Below are 19,694 nucleotides of genomic sequence, written 5' to 3'. Positions count from 1 at the left end.
GTGTGTTTACACTATCTAAACTTTGATAAGTTATAATGAAATTAGAGTATGAAATAATATAAACTCTATCCTTTACAAACTGATGATTTTGCAACACCTGGGATGTTTCATTGAAACTGAAGATTATTTAAGTATAACGTTTAAGTTCTATCACAGATATTTAATTTCTTGATGTACTTACTAGTGGCTAATGACCATATGTGCTGATTGCACCTGTGAATATTTATTACAATTAAAGAAATAAATGAGAGTTAAAAAAAAATGTTTATAACTAAGAGGGTTTCTTAAGTAGTAATAATAAAATGTGATGAAGATCTGCTAATCTACTAACAAAAATAAAAAAATTATCTTTATTTCTTCTGAATCTTTCTTTAATAGATTGTAATGTTATAAATAGCTAAGTAATGATAACGTGTGTATAGTGTTTCAGTTGTTATATTAATAACCATATTGTTGAATGGTTATTAAAAATCATAATTCACACAGCTAATTTGTTTTAATTTTTTCAGCTTCAGAGCCACCATTACATGCACCACGTATATGCAAGTGTCAAAATGGTTATTGTGAAGAAGATAAAAATGGAGACTTGTATTGTAACTGCTTCCCAGAATTCAGAGGACAGTTTTGTGATATTTATATACAGCGTGCCAGAGTACCTGCACTTGGAAATATGGCTGCTCTTCTAATACCTTTAACATTGCTGTTAGTTGTTCTTGCTGCAGCTGCTATCTATATTGTTATAAGAAAGAGGCCGTTGTAAGTTTTCATTAATTTTTATTTTAACTATTAGTAAATATCTATTTAGTGTTTCCTACTTAAAACTACAAATAAAATCGTTTACCCCTCTAATCCTTCTCAAAGTACATATTTATATAATAAATAAATTATTAAAAAGTAAGGGATGAGGTGGCTGTATTTCTGCATACTCTATGTATGCGCCAAGGGGCAGCAGGTTCTGAAAGTGGCAAGATAAGATTTTAATATCACGTTCCTAAAATAAATTAGATTTGCTGTTGAACAAAAAAAAAGGCATTTGAGGACACAATTTAATTAATTTAATAGTAAACACGCCTGTGTCAAAAAAAGTTTTTTTGACACACCTGGGATGTTTCATTGAAACTGAAGATTATTTAAGTATAACGTTTAAGTTCTATCACAGATATTTAATTTCTTGATGTACTTACTAGTGGCTAATGACCATATGTGCTGATTGCACCTGTGAATATTTATTACAATTAAAGAAATAAATGAGAGTTAAAAAAAAATGTTTATAACTAAGAGGGTTTCTTAAGTAGTAATAATAAAATGTGATGAAGATCTGCTAATCTACTAACAAAAATAAAAAAATTATCTTTATTTCTTCTGAATCTTTCTTTAATAGATTGTAATGTTATAAATAGCTAAGTAATGATAACGTGTGTATAGTGTTTCAGTTGTTATATTAATAACCATATTGTTGAATGGTTATTAAAAATCATAATTCACACAGCTAATTTGTTTTAATTTTTTCAGCTTCAGAGCCACCATTACATGCACCACGTATATGCAAGTGTCAAAATGGTTATTGTGAAGAAGATAAAAATGGAGACTTGTATTGTAACTGCTTCCCAGAATTCAGAGGACAGTTTTGTGATATTTATATACAGCGTGCCAGAGTACCTGCACTTGGAAATATGGCTGCTCTTCTAATACCTTTAACATTGCTGTTAGTTGTTCTTGCTGCAGCTGCTATCTATATTGTTATAAGAAAGAGGCCGTTGTAAGTTTTCATTAATTTTTATTTTAACTATTAGTAAATATCTATTTAGTGTTTCCTACTTAAAACTACAAATAAAATCGTTTACCCCTCTAATCCTTCTCAAAGTACATATTTATATAATAAATAAATTATTAAAAAGTAAGGGATGAGGTGGCTGTATTTCTGCATACTCTATGTATGCGCCAAGGGGCAGCAGGTTCTGAAAGTGGCAAGATAAGATTTTAATATCACGTTCCTAAAATAAATTAGATTTGCTGTTGAACAAAAAAAAAGGCATTTGAGGACACAATTTAATTAATTTAATAGTAAACACGCCTGTGTCAAAAAAAGTTTTTTTAGGGGAGATTTTTAGGGTATCTTGAAATAGGGCTTACGAAAACGAAAATATAAACTTGTTTGGTTTTCCTTACTCAGTCCATTTGAAATGAATCAAATGTATTACTGTAGTATGAAACTTAATAATCAGTCAGTTTAGCTACATAAATCAATTACCTTTTTCAAGCTATGCACAGCTGATTTAGTGATATTAGTTGTAAGATTTTTGTGATATTAGTTTTAAGTTTTATCTCCTTTTTTAGTTTTAAGTTTTATTTATTTTTAATGTGATAGTTTTTAACATAGTTTTAAGTTACATATTAGTGTTTTTGTTATCCGAGAATGGGCCTTTTACACCCATTCCGGATTTTGTTTCTGTGATAGTAGTTTTAAGTTTTAATTTTATCTAAAAACTTTAAATTATTTTTATTTATTTATTTTCCGGGCGATGATAACGTTCAACCGTTTTTCGCCCTAAAAAAAAAAAAAAAAAAAAAACAGCTGATTTAATTTTTATTGTTTTTAAATGGAAATATATTAATTCATAAATGGATATAACTGTAATTCAGATTTATTTTGATGAACTAATTTTCACTATGTAGGAAACAAAATTATATAATTTTACATTAGTGTTCAATAACAGAGATGAGATTAGTTATTGATGCTGTGGGAGGAACAGTGCTTAGGAGGCACTATTTAATTTAGTACATCAAGTAATCAAAATATGTCAACAATAAAGAAAAAAACAAGCAACTTAATATTTTGAATTGTCAGATGTTTTCTTAATGTAACTTAACCAAAAATGAACAATAAGATAAATAAAAATGTTAAGATTTATTAAATAAAATTTGAATTTTCTGCCACTAAAGCATTTATAAAAAAACACAATAAAATTGAGAAAAAATAATTTTAATTAGTCTTTTATAACAATACAAATGATAGCTGAATGGCTCACCTACCAAGTAAAAGGTAGTACTTTCAAAATGTGTTACTTGACTAGCATTTTAAAGAATTACAAAAAATTATTACAATAGTGAAAGGAACTTCTTTTTAGGAGTGTTATATGCATTAAACTATGTGTACATAAAATTAAACACTGTATTCAATAAATTTTATTTAACTGAAATTGAGTTACTGGTTTAATTATGTATTATATAATGCGGAATTATATTTTTAAAAATGAAGTACTTTTATTTCTTTATTTTGTGATTACTCTACTTTGTAACAAGCCATTAGTGTAAATTGCAGGTAATTAGTTGTTCTTGTCAAATTACACATCAGTCATTCTACAAGGAGTGATGTTAATTAAACCTGAATAACCAACCAAATTATAAATAATATTGACATCAAACCCTGTAAAGAAGACAATTGTAACAGTGTAAATGTATTCTATGTAATTTATCTTCTGAGAGATGGATTTTAACTATTAGTTTTCAAAACTTTTCTCATTAATGAGAAAGTCTCCTCCCTGCTACTCTTTCATTATATACTTGTCTGATGTATGCATTACAATTTACAAAGGTATTTTAATATATCTGGTTCATTATTGCTGTAAAAGTTGGGTGTTATTTGAGTACGTTACGAAACATTTGTTTTGTTGTTTATTTCCTTTACAGCATTTCCTCAATATTCTGTAAGTTTTCAATACTTTGAAACAGTGCTACTTTCTTTTTCTCATATTTTCTCAATCAATAAAAACACTTTTAGCTTTAAAAAAACAGAAATATTAGAACACCTGTTAGAGTAGATGATCAACAAAATGTTAACTTCTTTACCAACTGACCAGTGATGTATAGGATGTCTATACTGAAATATTTTAAATATCTTTAATAAGTAAGATGTCAGCAGAAATAAGAAAGAAGTAATAAAAGTAAGAAGTTAGTTGTTATTTGTGCATTAATAGTTGTCTAATGTATGCATTACAGTTTAAAAAGGTATTTAAATTTATCTGGTTACTTGCTTTTAAATTTTAAATTGCTTTAAAAGTTGTGTTATTTGAGTACAATGTTCAAAAAGTACAATGATCTAGAATGGAGAAGTTATTTTCCTTCATGTAACAAACCTAGTGAAGAATATTTTAATTATTTTATCTGGAATTGATATTTTTTGTTGTATTCAATAATTACCTTTGGTTATTACTGAGAATAACATACTCTATGTAAAAAATAATGCCATAGTCACTATTCTAATGTAATTGTTACAAAAAAATTAGTAACTTAAGAAATTGTTTCAACAAAAATTAATTTCATCAATAGCACGCATAGAATTTTTTTCTACAATTAACAATTATTTTCTGTTTACAGTGGGAAAGGAACTGGCTTAGGCGGCCTAACTAATTCACAAAGCGTTTCCTTTAGACAAGGTACAAATGTAGAATTTGGTTCTCCTACTTTCTCTAGCAATGGTCTTCCAATTGGAGTAAGTATATATTTATGGATTATAAATGCAATGTTTTTTTCTTAAATTACTGACTTGTATCTATAAAATAGTAATTAATTTTTGTATGATGAAAAGATTTTTTTAAATATCCATGAAACTTATTTGTCCTCTGATGGTATGAAACTGGTATATGATTTTTACTCTTTTTTTTGTTAATATGAATTTTTTCTTTTTAAAAGTTATAACAGGTGAGATGTAGCATGACATGAAACTATAGCACAATCATTGCAGAGGGGGGGAAATTATCCTGTTATCCAAGGAACAGTATAGAAGTTGTTCCAGCACCAAGAATTTGTTGATAATCTTCACATTTCAGATGTCCATCAGGAAATTGACCATGAAGTTCAATATACTAGAGAGAATTTTAACAGTAACACAGCAGCAGGTCATGGATGCTTAACCTGTTTTGAGTTTTCAGTAAAATACATTCCACAATCCTTTTATCTGAGAAACTTGCCTCTGTAGATTTTTTCACTTTTACAAAATTAAAATCAGTTTTGAAAGACTGCCATTTTTAAACAATCAGAGAAATTTTGGTACACAGAGTACCAGGAAGATTATCACAGTGGAAAAAAGTGCAGGGAAGCGCTTTGATGGTGGAGGTATGCTACAGTAACATGTATATTACCAAAAAATATTTTTTTAAAATAATGCTTGATTTCTTTATAGAAAGCTCTAGGAGAAGGTAAAAACTCTAAACAAACACTAAGTTTGGAGTATTTAACAACAAATACTCCATTAGCAGCGCAGAATAGACTGAAATAGGGGAAAAGCATTAAACAAGGTTAAATATAAATAATAGATGATCTAAAAAATATATTTCACATAGCTTAAAAAACTTATAAAAATTTGGTTATGAAATAAAAACAAAATACATATGAGGTCAGTAAATTAAGTAATGGGACTGGTTCAGAAAAACTTTTTATTTACAATCCAGTAAGTTGTACATGGACTCTATCACCTTCAAAATAGTTCCCTTGGGAAGCCACTTCAAACGGTTTTCCCGCTCATCATAGCAGTGTTGGGAACTCAGAAACCAGAATATTCTTCAGATGGTCGGTTACATATTTTTTTGTTTTCTACTGTTCCAAAATTGTGTCCATTGAGGTGTTTTTTTAAAGTCAGGAACAGGAAAAAGTTGCAGGGACTCAAGTCAGGGTAATACGGTAGTCGAGGAACTAACTACAGGAATATTTTTCTTTGCCAAAATCTCATTAATTGAGAGTGCAGTGTGACAAGGTACATTGTCATGATGTAGCATCCAGTTGTCTTTGATGGCTGGTGTCAACTCTTTTCTGCAATCTTTTAAGAATTTCTCAGTAAACATTTTGATTTACAGTCTGTCATGTAAGCAAAAACTCCTTATGGACAATGCCATTACTAACGAAATAAATTAAAATGATTTTGATTTTTGATTTACTCATTTTTGCTTTTTTGGGATGTGGTGAGTTTGAAGTGTGCCACTCCTTGCTCTGGTGTTTTGTTTCTGGGTCGTAATCAAATATCAGAGATTCATCACCATAATAACATTTTTTAGAAAATCTGGATCAGTTTCAATTCGCCCTAGAAGATGGCGGCACACTTCCACTCTGTTATTTTTCAGTTCAACAGTGAGTCTTCTTGGGACCAATTTGCATAAATTTTTTCATGTCCAATTCGTTTGTGAAAATTTGATGGACTATGGTATGGTTCAAATTCAATTGTTCTGCAATCATTCTGACAGTTAATCATCGGTCGTACCGTATCAAGTCACTGATTTGCTCAACATTGTCGTCACTTTTTGACGTTAAACATCTTCCAGAACAAAGATCGACCTCGATCAGCTTTGTCTGACGAGGATAAAAGTCCTACTGGAGAGAACTGCAAATCTTTAGACTTGAATTCTAAAAATATTAGATTCGTTGTTCTCCGAAATAGTCAGGAAGATGACTCCCTCCAACAGGTTTCACCTTTCTTAATAAACAAAACTATAACAGGTGCAAGTGGCTCCCCGAAGAATATCAGGAAATTACGTGATGGATCGATTCTGTTTGAAACATTCAACGATGAACAGAGTCGATATATCTTACGTCTCCGTAATATGGGTGGTATAAATATAAGTGCAGAAAGCCACAAAACGTTAAATACGAGCCGGGGTGTAGTTTTTTGTCGAGACCTTTTAGATATAGATATCACTGAAATAGTTGATGAGCTTTGCCACCATTGATTGAAGTGAAACGTATAATGAAACCGCAGAACGGAACGGAAGAACCGACACCGTCTCTTATACTAACATTCAATCTCCCCTGTTCCACCAGAGAAGATTAAAGTGGGTTACCTCTCGGATCGCGATGTAAATAATGTAAACAGAAAACAAATAAAATTTTAAACACGTCGACTTTTATTAATAATAAAACAGATTAATTAAATAAAATATTTTATTAAAAAATACCATTCATAAAAGATAAATATTAATGCAACACAACCTCCTGGTTGTTCCATCCAATAAACAAAAAAATTGCGCAATAAAAATATTGTAAAATATAGTAACACTGTTGCAATGGTAATTTTAAAAGACTAATTATTATTATAAAATTATATTGCTCATACAAAAAAGGTGTAATACAACATTATTTTAAGGACATTCAACAAAAATTTACAAAGAATGAAAAAATATAATTTCCTCAGAAGTAATATTATCTACTGTACAATAAAAATTCACAAAACATTGAAAATTAATAATAAAAAATGATAAAATAGCAGAAAAGTATTCTAAACTAAATTTTTCATTAAAAATAATTACTTGTGTTTTGAATAACATTTTGAATTATTTCCTCTGGTGTTTTCATAGCAGGTGTATGCCATCCTCTTTGTTAAGCTATAATAACAAGAATTTTCTTTTGGTTTTGTACCATCCATACCTATACATCTTTTTATAGTCTTACTTCAATATAGAATGCAGTGATCTGTGTTTTTAAGTTGTGACCCTTTCTTGAATCCCAGTAAGCCTTAAAAATTTACTTCCGTTGTAATTCAGTAATTTTTTGATAACGGTTCATTTTACACATATACGGAGGCTTAATTTCTTTTGCAGCCACTTCTTTGCCTTTTTTATTTGATTGCTTTCACAAGCTAAGTATTTCTGTTTGCTAATATTGCAAGTCTACTGTTCAATTTTCTCTATCATTTTTGACCTTGCTGTTCAATAACTGTTTTAATTAATACCTTTCTCTTAGGTTTATGGATTTCATTCTCTGAATCAGATCTTACATTTGAAGATGGTACATAATCTTCATCCTCTTAAGTATTTTCAGTCACAAATACATGTCTTTTCTAACAAATGTGGCTCTGTAACTTGATCATTTTGAGAGCAATTGGGAGAAGCTGAGGTTACCTCATGGACTTGTTCATTTGAATCATTTGAAAATAAACGATTTATTTATCATTTACATTAATTTTCTACAGCAAAATTTTTTACCTATTTTTGCACAATTACAGTCTGAATAAACCGAAACCTTTATAATTGTGCAGCTAGTCAAAAAATGGAATATTTTACCGTGTTTGTTAATTAAAATTAACAATTTCAAAATACAAAATATTGAAAGCCTTCAAAAAACAAGAATAATTAGCGTAAGATTGATACAAAGCATTTACAGTAAGATTATCCCAAATGCCAGGATAGAATTACCCACATTAAAGCACGGATATATATTATTATAACCAGCTGTGACCACAACATGGATAATGTGAATTTTATAGGTAATGTAATTTCTATAAAAAAAAGTTCCCTGATTTCTTTATTTACTTACTAATGATTCTTAACATATATTTAATCTTTTGTTTAAAAGCTGATTTTTCAATTTCAATTACTCAACAATCAATTTCATGATAAGCTGCATATTACTGGCCTAACAACTATTACTGGCAGAATAGGGGACCTAAAGGAAGTGGCACTAAGATTTTCATAATCTTTGAGTGTAAGCTGAAATACAATTGCAAGGGCATAACTGTTTCAGCGCGTGATGTTACAACTGTTTTAACTTTTTTAACATATTTTAAACGCTAATTAAAAACTATTATTTTAACAGACCATATCCCATTCAAGAGAATAAATATTATTATTAATAAATAATAATAATAATAATGAAATGTTTATTATTTATTTACTGATATCCTAATAAAAAAGACAGTTGGAAACACCATTTTACTATTAATTTTCCTTAGTAAGCCAGACATGGGAAGTTTCTTATTCTTGAGAGAAAAAAAATTGTAGCAAATAACTGTCTATGCTGTTTTTGTAGTCCTGTCAGCTCACCAACATACTACAATTATGCTTATGAGATCTAACAGACCAAGTTTTTTATCTTATATTCTGTAATATACTATATTATAGAATATAGTATAATAATAATAATAATATAGTATATTGAGGGGTTTGTTGCTAAATGACAGAGGAAATAGTTTCAAAGGAAGTATCCGAGTTAATAACTGAATTCAGAGATATTCCATTTCCAGTTAGCCATTTCATACTAATGTTTCTAAATGTCCTCCACAAATATTCAATTTAAATGATTGTTCTTTATCCTAGATTATGATACAACAGAATTGTGTAATATTTCAGTAACTATTAAATTTTATTGTAAAATTCTAACAGTTTTCTTTTCAATATTTCAAGACAGGATTGCCCTATTCAGTTTTATCTGACAGTGGTATAAGTTCCTGGTATGATTCCAGGTACACTTAAATTTACAATTCCTCTCTACAACAATAATCCAGGAGTTGCTATCACTGCAGATTGTTACCACAGGTATTATTTATTTTTGAAAAAAAAATTAAGAAATAGATATGATTACATAAAAACAACTCTATGGGGTAAATAAAATCAGATAAAATTATTTTATTTCAGGTCATTATTTTAGCGAAGAGTAGAAATTAATCATTCATCAAGAAAAATAAAAAGATCTTTTTGGTTATATTTGAGAGATTCAATTTTCATATGTAAAAAAAAAACAAATACTGATTTATTTCATAAACATGACTGATTTTTTAAATAATTAGACCTCATCCTCATCTCATTGTGCCATGTGGGAGGGGGGTTGCTTATTGTTCCCTAGTTTAACAGATTGCAACATACACATTTTGAAATAAAAGATTCTCATTACCCTGAAGTTTCTGTTTCAAATCTGGGTACTGTATTTTCAGTATATTTTATATCTTTGTAGGATACTGAAACAAATATACTTATATCTAATATCTGAAAATTTTGTTTTGTGACTGTGTACTTTTTTATCTGATTAATGATTTTAGTAACATCAAAAAATGTTTTGGTAATGAAGTCATGTCTGGACCTTCTGTAATACATATTCTAGACAATCATTTCTAATTTTTATTTTTATTTTTTTATTTTTTTTGAGCTTTATTTATAACACTAATTTTTAACTAACAGGAAATGATTTAGATTAATCCAAACACATGATCTCTCTTTTTTGTGGGCTTTTCAAAATGTTATTTTTCCTAGGATTTCATTTCTGAATATTTATTTAGGTAGATGGTATTTCTCAGTCCTGATAGTGACAAAGGAATAAATAAGCAAAATAAAGTTTCTGTTTTTAAGATCATAATAGATCATGAAATTGACATGTGATTTAATGTTTCTCTTTCAATTTAGTTGTGTTCTTTTCATAATTGAGATCAAAAAATTACATCATAAAAATAAAATAAATTTTTAAGCAAGATCATAGTTAAAAAGAAGGGTTTTAAATTAATGAACTAGAGAATGATTGTTCACAAAAAAGAGTATCAATGAATGCCAGCAATAAGAGCGGCAAGTCAATCATGTTTTTTTATTTAGTTTTTTTAATGATATAATGGACATCAAGAAAAAAAGATTTAGTCATACATATTTTCAAACCTTTTATTGCATACATGTTAAAGAAAACACATGTAATTATTAATTTATTATGTACGTCCCTGACACATTTAATAAAATATATATGGTTTTTGTAAAATTTAAGTGTAATTGATTGGATTTATGGGAACAAACACAAGTTTTAAGTTAACTACATTACCAATTCTCAGGCGAACCTAGTCGGTTAAAAAATCGGGATTACCTTTATATATATATATATATATATTTTTTTTTTTTTTTCTTTTCTTTCATACCGTTTTAAATAATCTTTATTATCAATAAAATTGATAATTCTATTATTAATTGAAGAAATATGTTTATAAGATGTCTTTTGTTTAATTGATAATCAGTTATACATCTTTCATCTGCAAAAAAATTAAAAAATCACTTTGAAATAATACAGATTATTTTATAATTGTAATTAAAATTAAGATTATATAAAAGAAATAAATATTACCTAGATACATTTTTTACAAAAAAGGAAAGAAGAAGATTCTAAAATCTGAATCACAGAAGCTGCAGGAGGATCTGTTAAGGAGACAATGAATTTTGCAATGGAACTGTTCGTTGAAACCGTTAATGACCTACTATCATCGCCGCTAATCAAGGCCAAGAAGATGGGACGTATAAACATTGAGGTTGTACCGCATGGGATCCTAAATGCCTTCAAGGGAGTAGTTGTGTGAAGGGATTTGTTGAACACCACTAAAGACGTAATTGTAGAGAAACTCTATGGAAAAGGAATTGTTGCATGTTGTCGACTGAACACGCGACGCAACAAAGAAGTATGAGAAAAATAAACGCTGGTTTTCATTAAAAGATTTTAGCCCATTCATTACTATTACAGTGTTTTGGATATCAGAAATTCGAACATACAGCGGCATGATGCATTAGGAAACAGATCTGTTCTTGTTGTGACCCATTATATCCAGATGACCCGTGCAGGGATCCGCCGGTTTGTGTCATCTCCCATGGGCATCACTCTGCGAGATTGTGAAACTGTACAATTTATAAGGAGAAATTACCAAGCCAAGAGATAAAGGCTATTTAAAACGTCCACTACTTCGAAGCTAGAAATTTCACCGAATGTTGAGTCTTATGCTCAAGTTGCTGCAGCACCTGCAGATTCCTTTAAATTAAAATTCACAATCTCTGAACTGGCACCAGATCTAGTGAACATGGTGAAACGTATCATTAAGGACAAGTTGAAAAATTGTCCTTTACAGAAATTATTCCAAAGCCAACACTGAAAAAAAGCGGATGTTTTCAAACCAAAGTTGTTCCAGACCTGAGAATGAGCTCTCGACCGGTCAAAATGGAAGGAAAGTAAACTAAACAGCACAAGTCGTTTAAGCATAATGCACCAACGGTAAAAGTTGAAGAAGAGAAAATGCCCATTCAGGGAATCAGGAAAGAAGACGACGTGATAATGATTGTTGGAAGAGAGAGTGATGGACAAACATCGATGGAGCCCCGGAAAGCTCGGAGGCCTCTAAAACAAAGAGTGAGCTTTTTAGCCGCCCCATGCAATGCTCACTGGCTCAGTATCATCTAATGCTGGCAGTAAAGTATTCTCTGATATATATTACGAAGATGGATTGGAAGATTCCATTTCAGAAGGCTCAGACAGCCTGGAACACTCTAGAATCAGAGGTGGAGGCCATCAGGAAGATGGAGAAAAGAAGCAAATAAGGATGGTCTAATAAGGATAGGCAGCAGATGTGCGTGTAATAAGTTCTTTTGATTAATTTCATGAAAGGATGAGTTTTTAATAATTGAAAGACTTTAAAGCAGTTTAGATAAATTTGACATTTCTTTATAAATTAAATATATGTTTCTTACTGGCAAGAGCTCGATACACGATACGTAGAAGGTTCGATACCTTCTACGTATCGTATTCTAAGGAATTAATGTCCTATGAGAAGTCTAGTTTTGTATAATCTGTTTGACAAGACTAGTTTCTTCTGACTAGGTCGCTAGTTATTTTAACAGGAAGGGAAAGAATTTTTTATGTTCTTTGTTTTTCGGGAAAAAGCTAATGACCACGGCAGTTGATGCCCGAAAAAACATTATTTAGGTACTCTTTTGTATTTCTTTAATTTAGTAGTTTTATTAATTTTTTCAAACTGGCAAATTATTCTCTGTTGAAAATATGTACATATAAAATAGAACTTTACCATTATTTAAAATTATAATGATATATAATTTATATCTAAGATATATTTTAATAATGATAATAACTAATATATATATATATATATAACTATATATATACAGTTACAAAACCACTTAGATCCAAAATTTTCAGCTTTTACGTTTTTGCATTTTCTAACAGTTTACCATCTCGTACATGCACCGTAAATATCATACGATTTAAAACCAGACATCCTTAAAAAATCACGTATAAAGTCACCGGTTTGTTGCAAAACCAGATAATGTTCCAGTTAACCTTGAATCACAGACGATATCGCATGGCTCGAACCCTTTTTGAGGCTGTGTAATTAATTGAGCTGAAAGTTGCAAGCCGTATTCTTAGTATCCACCTGTGGCGGCTCATAGCTAAAATTAGTGGGGGTGCTGCTCCAAAAAAAAACTTTTCTGGGCCTTTTCAAGGCCATGGTTAAATTTTTCTGTAAAATAAAAGAAACGAAAAAAATGAATCAAATATAATAACTGGAAGCAGGATAATAATCAAATTCTACATTTTTATCACATTCAAGAATATAGTACACTGTTTTTAAGTGCAATCTGCTTAAATAGTCTGTTTAGCCGAATAAATAATATAATGTTAAATAAAACGACAACTTAAAATGTTAAGAACACTATAATGCTTAAAATCACTATATTCCAGTGGAGCTTAATTTAAATTTCTATGTACGCAGAAAAAAATACATAATTAGTTTATACTAATTACCTTCTCTTTCGCCCTTCCAGTGTGTTTTTGGACAGATTTGGCATTCAAAGATCCCTTGCTTTCCATCTTCTGATCACTACTGAAACAACTAAACTACTTATATATTTCTTCCACCGACTAAACTAGAAAAGGAAACGAACAAGGAACGTTCCATATACTCTTCCTTGTAGCCTCGCATGAAGCTTTCTATGTGCGCATGCACCCAACAGCCAAACACCACTCCGCTGGAACTGTGAAGCGCACAGTTCCATACAAAGATCTTTGTATCTTTTTCATAAACTGGGGGATGGCTACTGACATTAAGCTTCCGCAGTGCCTATATGCGAGCCACCATTGGTGTCCACGTTTTGATATTAAAAGTATAAGAATTTGTGGTTATTTTAATAATAATAGTTAATAATTCGACTGGAGTATTATTCTGAAGTAGTTATTTAAAGGAAAAAGCTTAAAAACGAAAGACTATGGAAGCGAAATATGGAAAAAAGACAAAGCTGTATGTGATATTAGGATTTTTTATTTTTAAACAGGTGTAGACCTACAGTTAAGAAAGCAGTTTTATAACATTAATTTTTATAGCCGAAGCAGTCTTAACGCAGGCTTTTTACTGTTAGATGCATAGCCTAATTTTAGCAATTTGCTCGTGTAGGCCTATGCTATTACTTTTTATGTTTGGTTATTCTCTATAAGGCTTCTAGTGCTGTACAATTTAATATTCCTTTGTTATTCGTATTGAGATACGTTAGATTTAACAATAAATTTTCAGTTTATAAAATATGCCTACATGTTTTATATTTTTCTAAAGGTTTTGCAAATGACTAAAGCCCAAGGTTTTTTCACAAATGGGGAGCTCCCGGAATGCCCAGAAGAATAACTTACCATCATAAAAAACAGACTTATGAGTGCAACAAAATTACATGAAACTGAGACAAGATAATTTTATTGTAAAATATGCAGAAACCAGTATTCCAAACAAATAAAACCGTACTGTTATTAACAGAAAAAGAGCTTGTTCCTTGTCCACAAAATATTTTATTTTTAAAGTCCGTAAGAGAGATAAGGTTTAAATATGCCAGAAGGCATATACACTATTGGCTTGATACACTATTGTTATCAAAAAATAATGTTACTAATGTTATTTACTCTCCAACCCAGTGGGTTAGCTTACTGGGTATTGTAACAAGTTTTCTTTACTCTAAATTAAATAACTAGGTTACTGATGTTAAAGTATCATGGTGTTGATTGACAAGTTAAAGATTAAGATGTGCATTAATTGTTATAATTACATAGTTACTATGTACAACATATAAAAATCCAAATTATTCTGATTTAAAATTGAACATGTTTAAATACAAAAACTTAAAACTATCATTTAACAGTACTTAATTTTTTTATGTTTAAACAAAACAAGTATTAGTTATGATTGCTTGGGTTTTACCATAGATAAAAAAAAAAAATTTATTTTTTTTCTTGCAATGGTGATGAATTTACAAAATTTCATTTTTTTTCCGTCTATTTCTTTAATTTATGTGGAAAATTTAATCTAGGGTGGCATCTGTTTGATGTGGGTTTCAGGCTACATTACCCACCGGGTTGGCCTAGTGGTAAACGCGTCTTTCCAAATCAGCTGATTTGGAAGTCAAGACTTCCAGTGTTCAAGTCCTAGTAAAGTCAGTTATTTTTACACGGATATGAATACTAGATCATGGATAATGATGTTCTTTGGTGGTTGGATTTCAATTAACCACACATCTCAGGAATGGTCGAACTGAGACTGTACAAGACTACACTTCATTTACACTCATACATATCATACTCATTCATCCTTTGAAGTATTATCTAAATGGTAATTACCAGATGCTAAACAGGAAAAAGAAAGGGTTTCAGGCTACATAATTCAACATGATGTTCATTCTTAAAAAAGTAAATGTTTGTACTGATCCTGATATCTAATCTGTTGAATTATATATATTCTAATGTATTTTATTAATTTTAGTTTTAAAAATATAAAATTATTTGTATTGACAGTATTACAGTATATGTAATATTTTATGTTAAATTTAGGAAAAAGACCTGAATCACATTATGGTCCAGCCAGTATGCAGCATGGTGGTACTTCACAGTTTGATTTTCCATCGTTATCACAGTCATCATCTTCTGAAGTAATTATATTACAATTTAAAACTGAACTAAGCAAATAAATAATTTTTAATATTTTTACAACTCTAATTACTCTTTTGTTGAATACATATATGCCAAACTCAGTTTTGTGTGCAATTTAAAGTGGATAATAAAATATGAGACTTGATTTTTTTCTTTTTGATGTAACGACTGTGCAGCCTAATATGATGCCATCTTTAATTTTGCTCTTTCTGCTTCCTCTTTTTGTGTCAGATTTTGTTACAACACTTCAGTAACTTATAGTAAGCTTCAGCAGGCTTTTGAGAATGAAGTTATGTCGAAGTACAAGTTTTATTGTTGGTGTAAGGTGTTTTCTGAAGGCAGAACCGATGTTTAAATCGGTTCCACCATAATCCTTAATTGTTCCATCATAATGGAAGACACCTAATGTCATTGACAGACAATGACATAACCAAGGTCTGTGAACCAGTATGATAGAGTAGATCGGAAAATGAAGATGATTTTCTGAGATCTGAACTTGATGAATCTGGAATTTTTTTTCCTGGTACTAACAGAAGAACCGGGAATGAGAAAAATTGTTCCCAAAAATCTGTGCAGTCACAACGCAGAGAAATAACGGTGCAGGTCTGTTAAATGAATGGGATTGAATACAGAATTGCTGATAATGAGAGTTGTTTTTTCCAGTTTATGATCCAGAAATTTTACAGCTTGCAGGTGGTTTTCACAGAGATCATAGAGACCAAAGAAAGCATGCATATTTAGTCAGATGTGAAATGCTTGTGTGCTTCTTCAGTTTCAAATACATTGTTCATAAAGAATGGGGTACCTTCTGCAGAGATCAATAAGAAAATGAATCCATTGTGTTCATCTAAACATTGATGACAATTACAAACTTCATCACAGTATTGAATTATCTGTATGGAAGTTATTTTATGTCCAAAGATATTTCACAGCTGCCACAGCCTCTGTGTTTTCCTGTCTGTTCAATGTGATTTACTTAAAAACCAAATCGGCTTTTGATAAAATACAATTTTGTTTCTAAAACAGTCTCAAGTGTTGGCTATACAAATATCAACCATAAATTTGTGCATAATTTTTTTTTTAAATTTGAGCTGGTTCAGTTCATTTTCTTACGAGTTCCACCTTGATATAAAGTTTCATAATTCAGTTTTTATTTCTTAGCTTTTATGAAATTTTTCATGATTTTTATATCTGCACAGCTAATAAAGATTACAAAGAAGAAAGGTGCATCGCATGTAAAAGTTATCAAATAGTTGTGTATTATTAATGATTATATACTTTTAAAAGAAATCATAAATTGCATAAAATTTTTATATTCTTATTGCAAATTATTAAGTTGACACTGTCAAGGTGCCGCTATAGAAGTACTTGTGTGGGAGGGACTTCATATCTATTTATAAGTTACTTGAATGTATAAAACAAAACATAGAAAAACAAAAAAGTAGTCAAATTGATATAGTTCTCTATGCTATGTCATTAAAAAAATGATTGTTGTACCGTAATTTTTTTTATGTCCTTTTTGCCTGAAAATTTACACGAAGTCTGGATACAAAGTCATATTTTCTGCTACATATTAGTTGAAGAAGTTCCTGTAGATCATTAAACTCAGTGCAGGTAATCATTGATGTTTATCTTTAGCATTTTTAACAAATGACTGGTCTGTTCAAAATATGCTTGATTTTGGATGTCACTATATTAAAGAAATGCTGAGGTAAATGCTGTACTCTGAAATAATAGTTGTAAAATTAGTATTATGTAAATAAAAAATTTTTTATTATACTGTTCCAAGGTTTCTTACATTATGAGTACAATCTAGGAATGTTTCACTCTTATTAATTTTTATTGTGTATGATCATATGTGAGTATTTTAACTGTATTGCTTTTGGTTTCTACTTAAAGAAGTGCTTATGAAATCAATGATACATACTTCAGTTGCAATGTTTTATATACAGTGTCCGTAAAATAATAGTGTGATTTTAAATGGTTATAGCTTCAGACAAAGCATTGTAGATAGATGACTATATGCTAAATGAAAGAGAAACACTCCAAGATTATGTGTGCGAAAGCTAGTGCATGTGCATTGTGTTTGCAGTACATGAAAGAGCACGTGCACATTAGTCATCATGTTTATATACAGAGGAAGGCCCAGTGTGTGTTGTGGCTTGCTATGTGTGATTCAGTTAGGTGTAAATACAATTGTGTGTTCAATGACCTGCTTCTTCGCACGAAAATAACATTGGGAATGGGACAAATAACTCAAACTGGCAGGCTGCTGAAGCAAACTTGTCTGTGAAGATCATTGAAGGAGTGCGAACAAGTTCTTGGTAAGCCTGAAGAAATCTGTGCAGAAGTGGTTCTAGACAGTTAGGGATTCCTAAAACATCATCCAAGCAACTAAATGAAACTTTTTGGTTTTGTTGTAGACATTCTGAATAGGTTAAAGCAGGATGATGATTTTTTAAACAAGTTAATTTTCAGTGATGAAGTATTGTTTCATGTTTTTGGGTTAGTACATCAGCTTAATGTTCATTCATTGGGTACTGAACTGCTGTTAACACAGCGGTTAACAGCAGGTGGGTCCACCTGCTGTTAATTGAAAATTAGCGTGACAGTGAAAAAGTGAATGTGGTGTGCTATTATATGAGAAGAGTTATTGCCCCCCTTTTTTTTTACTGAAAAAACAATAATGGGAAACATCTTCCTGGATATATTAGAAAGATCCAGTGTCCCATATTATATGCCTATACATATATGCAGCGTTCCAAATTCGCAGCATTCCATTTTCTAGTTAGACGGAGCTCTTCCACATTTTGCCGCAATCGTGCAGGGTTTTCTTAATGTAACATTTCCTTAGTGGTGACAAAAAGGGTGGATCGACTGGCTCCAAGAGTCTCCAGATCTTACTCGCATGGATTTCTATTTTTGGGGTTGTTTAAAAACACGTGTATTCCATTCAAGATCAAAATGTCTATCATTTTAAAAAAATCACTGAAGCTGTTTCTTCTATCATGCTGGATGTTCTCTGTCATGTATGGCAAGAGACTAATATCATCTTAGATGTCTGCAGGGCAACCATGAGTGCACACATTGAAATCTACAGGTAAGAAATGTATGGTGTTTCTTTCATTTAACATATAGTTCATCTCTCTACGCTTTGTTCTAAAGCTGTAACTATTTAAAACCCCATTATTATTTTACAGACACTGCATTATTGTTGTCTTGAACATTGTTTTTGATACCAGATATGCATTTTCACACAATTTTAGGTAAAAATTGAGATGCATGAAAAATGCCAGATCCTTGCTGGAAATTAAACTCATAACCAGATGATCTGGAAGCTAGTGTGTGAACTCTGTGCATCAATTGGCCAACCAGATGCATGTTCACAGTTCTAATATTTTGCTATTTATTACATAACTTATTTTATTTTAAGATTAGGAACTAGCTCTGACTGTTGAGTAACAAATATGAAAGTACTCCAGAAAAAAGTTGGTGTTCTAATATTATACGATAAAGCGGGTATTATTGCGATTCCGTATTTTGTTTTTTAATATTTAAAAATATCTTCTATGTTGAAGAATGTAATCACAGTTTTCCATTCATAATGGAACCGTCAGTTGCTACTTGGGGATATAGTTATCATTTTGTGCTAGCCGTACAGTGTGGGATATGTATTGACTGCGAATATCTTTGCTTCTAAGAGTTACAAAAATGAATAAATGAATATGCTACTTGCATTATTTTTAATATAAGTGCTGTTTTTTTGGCTTTTATAATGCTTAATTTTTATTTAGTCTTTTTTCTTGTTCAGTATTTTCAAGGTCAAGGAGCAGATGCCTCTAGAGGTAAAGAGCGTGGCAGAGGTATAGGTAGTGGTAGAGCAAAAGACAGATATGCAGATACAGGAGCAGTTGGTATCCAACAACTGCTATCAGATGAACCTTCCCGAGAAGAAGCTTCATCTGGATTCCGCGGACGTGGCGGTCCAAGAAGGCAACGTGGTGCATATTCTAGTGGAATACCTCCTGATTATAGTTCACAAGGTAATTTTTGGAAAGTAGTACTCTGCCTACCAGTAGTATACTGTGTATTACCGATTTTAGTATTTGTTTACATTTCAGTAGAAGTAGTGAAATATCATTTTTTTCCCAGTTTCATTCAGCTCACTCATTGTAAAAGAAATAATTTTAATATTAAATCTTTAACAAAATATGTTTTGT

At 30.6% G+C, this 19,694-nt stretch overlaps 1 protein-coding gene across 1 annotated transcript; it reads left to right on the top strand.

Moving 5' to 3' along the window:
* The first annotated feature begins 578 nt into the window (after window positions 1-578).
* LOC142318014 (uncharacterized) lies at window positions 579-19,422 on the top strand. Its single transcript, XM_075354545.1, has 5 exons — window positions 579-588; window positions 1,513-1,759; window positions 4,378-4,492; window positions 15,376-15,473; window positions 19,286-19,422. The coding sequence occupies exons 1-5, from the start codon at window positions 579-581 to the stop codon at window positions 19,341-19,343; spliced, it is 528 nt and encodes a 175-aa protein (XP_075210660.1). The 3' UTR covers window positions 19,344-19,422.
* Window positions 19,423-19,694: the final 272 nt, after the last annotated feature.

This window comes from Lycorma delicatula, chromosome 1 (genome assembly GCF_047948215.1).
Source record: "Lycorma delicatula isolate Av1 chromosome 1, ASM4794821v1, whole genome shotgun sequence".
Lineage (NCBI taxonomy): Eukaryota > Metazoa > Arthropoda > Insecta > Hemiptera > Fulgoridae > Lycorma > Lycorma delicatula.
This window is presented reverse-complemented; position numbering and strand designations above follow the sequence as displayed.